Genomic DNA, 7,594 nt, shown 5'->3' with positions numbered 1-7,594 from the left:
GGCATAGGAAGATAAAGGTGAGAGAAATAACAATTTTATGTAATAAAATAAATAAAAAATTTATTATTTTTTATTTAGCCATTTTGATTAATGATAAAAAAAGAAAATTTAGTTAATGAAGATAACTATGATATGACACTAATTTATGTGACACGTATATGATATGTTGTTTATGTTAGATTGAGTGAATGACACACAATATAGGAAGGATTTAAAAGTCTTATTTTGATCAAGTACAAGTGTCTAAATAAATTTCATGAAGTACCAGAATTCAAATGATAAATGAGAACAGGCACAATGGTGTCGTAATCCATTTCGACAAAAAAATAAGCAAGGTGAATTCTCTCCTCAACTAAATGCCTGTTTTTTTCCATGGCCAATTCAAAATTTAAAATTTGTGGGTTTTGTGTGCTAATTTTTCTTCTCTCACGTACACACGCATAGAGGTAGTTTAGATCTACTACTATTTTTTGCTCTCATCCTCCTCCACAACCATGTTACGCTAAAGGATTCAATACATTTTCAAATGTCATGGATAAAAAAGCTTAGCGAATAAAAGTTCATTCCATGTATCTTGAAGGCCAGGCAAACACCAATGTGTACAATCAGCGTAGCTAACAGGGTTTGCTAGTTGTTCTGGTGTCAATGGATTCCATTGCTTCTTGTAAATTGATGTGTGTGCATCTTTCCTATAACTTGATAGCTGTGTTATGTTGAGAAACGTTATGGGCACTTCTGATTTACTAAACACTTCGCCAATCACGCGCATTATGCTTTTGCTGCAATCTGATCCCCAGTAACTTGGATCTTCTATCATCTTTGTTTCATTGTAACAATTCCTATCAGCTTCACCTCCCCAATCCATGCTTCTGCCACATTGACAAAGATTTACCATTATATACTTAAATCTAAATAATCCAACTTTTACAATATTATGTGGCACTAATTTATAACTGCTACATATGCTTAATTTGCCAAACCAACACCAACAATAACAACAATATACCCAATGTAATGCTACAAGTGGAATATGAGGAGGGTAGAATATGCGTAGACATTATCTTATATTGGGAGGCAGAGAGATTGTTTCCAATTGATGTTTTGCTCAAGGAAAAGTCTATCAAAGCAGATAGGAAATGAAATAACTGAAGTGAAAGGATCATGACAAATATTATAGAAAGCATCTTAAAATATTCTGAAAAAGACTAGTAACCTCACCACAAAAATGCAATAATCTAAGTACAAGAGAGAGTAGATAGTAATAAGAAATTGACGGACAAGAAATTACAAGAAAAATTAGTATGGAATGGTAAGCGAGACAACGTTATACTACCTACTAACTTTCAACCCTAATTTGCTAGACCAATGAGTAACTATTGGATCAATCAAAATGCTGTCTTTTCCATTTTGCTGTCAAATCCCTTTTATCGATCAAATTATAATTATCGGATCCTGCATTCTTTTCTTCTTTATTGAAAAATAAGATCAAATAAATAACAGAGAATAAGGGGAGATGGAACCTTTTATTTTGTGGTCATACTTTTATTTGGTTGGGGGGGGGGGGGGGGGAAGCAGAACCTGAGTGGTATATGTAATAGATACTCACTTGTAATGAGAAGGTGACATGCTAGTGAAAAATACTCTGCTTTTATTTGAATCCATATTCTTATTCACCCATCTCAACATACTCTTCATAGTCATGCGATATGCATCTTCTGTGGACATTTCCACTATGTCTTTCACTTCATCCTTGAAAGACCCTTTCTGCCTGCATCAATTAAACATCAAATGCGGCTAAGATATATTCTCACGTGTACAATTGCAACATCTAAAAGGAAAAAGAGATCCAGCCCAAGAAATTACAAAATCTTGAACGGCATGCCGGTCATCCACCATAGGTAAGTGTTGAACACAATTATGCCAGCTCCTTTCCACTTTTCTCCATGCTTATTTATTGAACCTTTCCGGACAACTCTATCAGTAATCCTATGTATGACTGCATCATCAGCATTTGATTCCAGCAGAAATGGTGCCCAGTAATATTCAATTCTTGCATTGTAATCCTGGAATATTTAACTATTATCATATCAATGTATTCATAATATGTATCGTAACATGTACGTGAAATTGAACATGCTTGTAAATTGTAAACAACCTTAGCAGTGAAAACAGTGAGGGAACCAAAAGTTTCCATGGATTTGGCATTCTCGGGAATGAGTCGATGGAGAAGGCAAACCATGGAAACAAATTGTCCTCTGTTCAAGGAATCGCCAACGAATAACATCCTCTTTCCTCGAAGGCTTTCCAGCATTAGCGTTGCATTGAAACTGCCATAAAGATTTCAAGAAACTTAAGGCCCATTGTTTATCAAAATTAGTAACGCTCAGCCCTTATTGTTGTAGTAATAAGTAAAATAAATCATATTCCTCCGTTCACTTTTAATTGTACACTTTGGACTTTACATTTAAAAAATAATGATTAATAAGAATATTTTATCATATTAATTAATGTTAAATATTAAATCTTAAAAAATAATTTGAAAAAAAAATAATTACTGCTAAAAATAAAATATGAAAAAAATAATTATATTTTTAATAAATATATTAAAAATGAAAAGTAACAATAAAAATTTATTTTTGAGATGATAAGCAAGTAAAAGTGAATATAGATAGAGTGTGTAGTAATGATAGTGAGTCAATGATTTTGGCAACGGGAGATAAAGCAGTTGAACTAAAAAACAAAACGTATTACTTTATCCGTTGTCAGCCACTAACACAGTTCCCGTTGAATCCTTGTAATTTACAGAGAAACACATAAAAAGGTCCAACTTAATAAATACTACTAGTTAATACTTTTCTTTTTATAGCGGTGGTGTTTGGATTACTTGCACGCACCTATATTATACCAGTTACGTATATTTGATATATAGGTCATGGTACCCAAAAAAAAAAAAGGAATTGAGGGAGAGAATAGCACGAGGCTTTAGTGAATCGTACTGTCATTTTTTTAAAGTGAGTAGTGTACCTTGGAATAGAGCAAGAATGAGGTAGCCATCTCCAATATAGATAGTCCTTGTCTGGGCGACCGTGTTGTTGACATGTTAACTGTGGTTGTATGTAAGGACATGACTCGTATAACGCCCGGCTTTTGTTGTCCCAAATCCACCTTCCGCTGAACACATCACACCCTCCTTCGCTCTCTCCAATAGAAAATGCCACTTTCTCCTTCTTCCTCTCTACCACAACAATTCAAAACAATGAGAAATCTTGTAAACCAAAGTTATCAAAAGGAAAAAATTGTGTACACTCACTGATTCTTGAGATGGAATTGTAATTAGAGCTGGAGAATTTTTGATGATGTTGGCTAAAATTGAAAGAGAAGACTTCACTGTAAAGAATAATAATAATTAAAAAAATGATGAAGGTTAATAAAGTCAATAGAAAAGGAGAAAGACGAGCTTTTCTGAGAAGAGAAGAGGGAGAAGGAGATGACTTCATTTCTCTCTTGAGACTTTTGGCTGGTTGGACCAAGCCTTTTCATGTGATTTTAGTTAGGGGTAAAGTTGTCAAAATATAAAAAAACCACCGATTCATGTCACATTTCTCTCCTCTTAATTTTTTAAACTTCAGTATAATCTTCGGCCGAGCATAACCTTTGTTCTTCGATAAGTACTCTGCAGTAAAAATTTTGAATAAATCCCCTATTGTGAATAGTGTTCAAATTATACAAAAAAAAATATATAAATTGCACTAAGCAAACGTCATGCGTCATTTTTCTTTTTAAAAACATGACTTCCTTTAATTTCGCCAATGCATTTCACAAGTTTTTTTTTCAAATAAAGGGCTAAAAAGTTTTATACGTAATGTAGTATAGAAATTCACTTATACAGTATATTTATGATTGAAAGGATATTCTTTTATAGGTGTCTGTGAAACTTAGTTGATACATTCCATTTGTGTAAAAAAAAAAAAAAAAAAAAAAATCTACAAGTTCACTCGGTGATGTGGTATGCAAGTTTCCATATTGGAAATATGTTTGATAGAGAAATTTTCATTAAAATATAATTTTAAGTCACGTGGGTTGTTCGAGCGGAGTTCACGTGGGTTGTTCGAGCGGAGTATGGAACATTGTCCTGTTCCTAATCCATGTTTGTAAGGAGTGTGGAACATTCGTCTTGTTCCGAATAATATCATGTTAGCGGAGGAATAGAGAAAAATAAATCTGTAACAATATCATGTGCTTGTATATATTTTTTATTATTTTGGATTTAATTTTGGTGCATTGTTAATATATTATTTTGTTACACCATCACATAATATTGACCTGTTATGGCAGGTTACTAAATCATTTTTAATAAATTTTATTTTTGTAAAATAAATAAAATTTGATATTTTTTTTCTCTATCTTCTCCATCTCTTGCTTCATCCTCTGTCTTTTTTGGAATTAAATATCAAGAATTTATTAATATTCTCCCATGAAACTTAAGTATCTTTTGAAGTGTCAATTTATTTTTTTCATTGATGTATCTCCCATTGAACACGATTTTCTTTTGTGGATAATTATCTTCATCTTCCATCTCTTTCAAATCTTCTTTCTGGTTACAAATTATATTATAATTATTATAAATTTGAATCTCATGAATTAAGGTCTTTTAAAACTAAAAAATAAAAGATGAATGGAATAATTTAAGAAAAAACGAAAGGAATAAAAAATAGAAAAGAGAATAATTGCAACATTGTGATTTGTCATTGTCCTGACAATAAAGAAAGAAAATGGTGGATTAGGAAAGAAAATAGTCTAGAAACTAGGAAGGAATTTGAATTACAGTATAATTAGAATTTAAATTACATTTAATATTTTTTACTTATAATTATAATTTTCTTTAAAAAGTGCAAATACTACTCAAAAATATTATGGTAATTATGTTTTAATTTACTGATGGTGTAAAAAATCTTATACACCAAAGTTAAACTATTTTATTTTTATAGTATTTGACGTTTAAACATTATTTGATGGTTATAGGCAAGTTATCTAGAAAAATCATTATTTCTTATATTTTTAATGTCATAAAAAATAAATTATTGTATTTTAAAATCTCAAAAAATATGTATATTTCACTAATTAAAATTGAAAAAGGCTAATATGTTATACATCACTTCGTCACCACTTTATACAAGATTACCAAGAGAATGAAATCTTTTAATGATGAAAATATATATTCACATAATATTTTGTCATAACTGGTGAACTAAAATTTTAAAATATTTGATAAAAAAATTTAGACTAGACTTATTATTGATAAAAAAATCAAAATATAATCCCGAGATAATTTATTCTGTGATAAAGTATGTAAAATAATAAAAATATCCCCCTTAAACTCTCTTTTATACACCACTTTTATATTTTTGTGTATTAACGTAATTTTTAATAACATTCACAACCTTAATTAATCGTTGTTTTATGATAATATATTTTTCTATTAAAAAGTGACACAATCCCGACCTGTCATGACTAGCACCACTCTAACTCTCCGGTGGGAGAAATATTCTAAACAGCCCAACAACAATAATCGCAGATATACACAACTTAAAGATGAGAAAGCAGGTTTAAGCCAAAGATAAATGTTAAGTTCACATAAACTCAGAAACCAACTAGTTATAAACTCAAAATGTGCGGAAGTGAACATACCCTAGGAACTGAAAGTCATCGTATCAAAACTCTAAAAACTAACAGGTCTAGAACAGGAGTACAACTCCAAATAGAAATCAGTAACAAATAACCATTGTCTGAACATCTAAGTCTTGGAAAAGAAAAGGACTAGAAATAACCATAGAGTCCATGGCAACCTAAAGGAATAGCTCACCCTTGAACTCGAAAACACAATCACTCCTCTAGACGAGGTCTCTCTGCAGCTGGCTGAATATGCTCTGTACTCAATAAAAAGACAGAGTAAGAGTAGCATCAGTACACAAAAATAACGGTGTACTGGCAGGATCATGCGATTAGCCAGTAAGCAGATCATAGATAAGTAATTCAACATAATAGGTATGTATATATATATATATACACACACACAAAATAAGTCAACTAATCTAAAGTTCACCCATATTCAGCAATATTACAAGTCTTCCACATGCTATAACTTCACGCAAGGATCCTCTCAAGGGACCTACAAACAATTAACTTTGTATCGAAATGTGACACTCGATCCCAATATGTGTCGGAACGTGACACCCGATCCAATTATGTGTCAAAACATGATACCCAATTTAATTATGTGTTGGAACGTGATACCCGATCCAAGCATACCACAATCACAAATACATTCAGTATTTACAGTTTTTTAAATCACCAAGAACAGGTTCATCACCAAAATAGGCCAGCAAGTGATCATATCAAACATAATCTAACATGTTTCGCTATTCATATACATGCATGTACGCCATGAAGCAATTTAACAAGTATATGAAACACATACGGGAAACTAGACCATCACCTACCTCAATTTCAAGCTTCAACAACCCTACAATGCAAGAGCCTTTCCTTTTTGGGTTCATTCTTCTTTTTCTTGGTCTAGAAAACAGTAAATACATACAAAGGATCAACACAATGGCCTAACGATCATGAAATATAATGATATTCACACCCTAGGCCAAACAAATAATCCTAACCCCACCTTGGGGCTATTTTTCACCATAGGTTTTCAACTCACCCCCCCCCAATAATTACCCACTATACTTTCTAGGTTCTAGGAATCAAAGTATGAATTTAGGGAGTAGAATCCTTACCTTAAGCCTATAAATTCTTTGAAAATCGATGGAATTCTCCCTAGGTCGCCTCTTGTAGTTTTAGAAACTGATTTTGCAGAAAATACCATTTTTGGGTTTTTCCATAACTTAAGTCGTGATTGTCCCACTCTAACTGGACCCATCTCTCTCTAGAGGCCCTGCAGTGAGTTCGGAGTTTGTTCTCCAAGCCCCTATTTCACAACATACTCCCTTCTAAAAATATATTAAAATATACCCTTCACGCCAAATTCAATTTCGGGAGTTTTACTCACCTGAATGCGATTCTGCGAAATCGTAACGACTTTGTATCATCTTAGATATCAGATTATCCAATAAATTTAGAGATTTGATCTCTCATCATTCACATAATCACCCTAGACTTCACCTGACTCAGAATTCATCCAAGTGTGAGGCTAAATTTTTCCAAAGTTATTATCCAAAGTTCTTTGACCCGAAATCTTTCACCATTGGCCTATTCCTAACGACAGGAATAAGTCGTTACAATAGATACCAATTTACCGATCACTCGTCCCCGAGTGACTAACTAGGGAAAACAGGCTAAAGTAAAAATAGATTAATACTTATTTTATCGAACAGTTGAGAATATTTATCTCGCATGTCTTTCTCAGTCTCCCGAGTAACCTCCTCTATTGAATGATGTTTCCATTGTACTTCGACCATATTGGTCTCATTAGTCCTCAACTTTCGGATATCACGATCAAGAATTGCAATTAGCTCTTCCTCATAGTGAAGCTTTTTGTCTAGTAACACGAGTCCCATTTAATGATGTAATCTCCATCCCCATG

General features: G+C 32.5%; 1 protein-coding gene across 2 annotated transcripts; it reads right to left on the bottom strand.

Moving 5' to 3' along the window:
• Positions 1-281: 281 nt before the first annotated feature.
• LOC129896593 (protein trichome birefringence-like 33) lies at positions 282-3,823 on the bottom strand. 2 transcript variants are annotated; one of them, XM_055972531.1, is made up of 7 exons: positions 3,493-3,569; positions 3,311-3,387; positions 3,025-3,235; positions 2,156-2,327; positions 1,864-2,063; positions 1,607-1,768; positions 282-869 (listed from the first exon to the last, which is right to left on the bottom strand). In XM_055972531.1, exons 1-7 carry the CDS (start codon positions 3,495-3,497, stop codon positions 530-532), a joined length of 1,167 nt encoding a protein of 388 aa, XP_055828506.1. In that variant the 5' UTR covers positions 3,498-3,569; the 3' UTR covers positions 282-529. The 2 variants fall into 2 exon arrangements, with proteins under 2 accessions (XP_055828506.1, XP_055828505.1); XM_055972530.1 differs by having other exon boundaries at positions 3,311-3,823.
• Between the last annotated feature and the right edge of the window lie 3,771 nt (positions 3,824-7,594).

The sequence above is a fragment of the Solanum dulcamara genome, chromosome 7 (genome assembly GCF_947179165.1).
Source record: "Solanum dulcamara chromosome 7, daSolDulc1.2, whole genome shotgun sequence".
NCBI lineage: Eukaryota > Viridiplantae > Streptophyta > Magnoliopsida > Solanales > Solanaceae > Solanum > Solanum dulcamara.
This window is presented reverse-complemented; position numbering and strand designations above follow the sequence as displayed.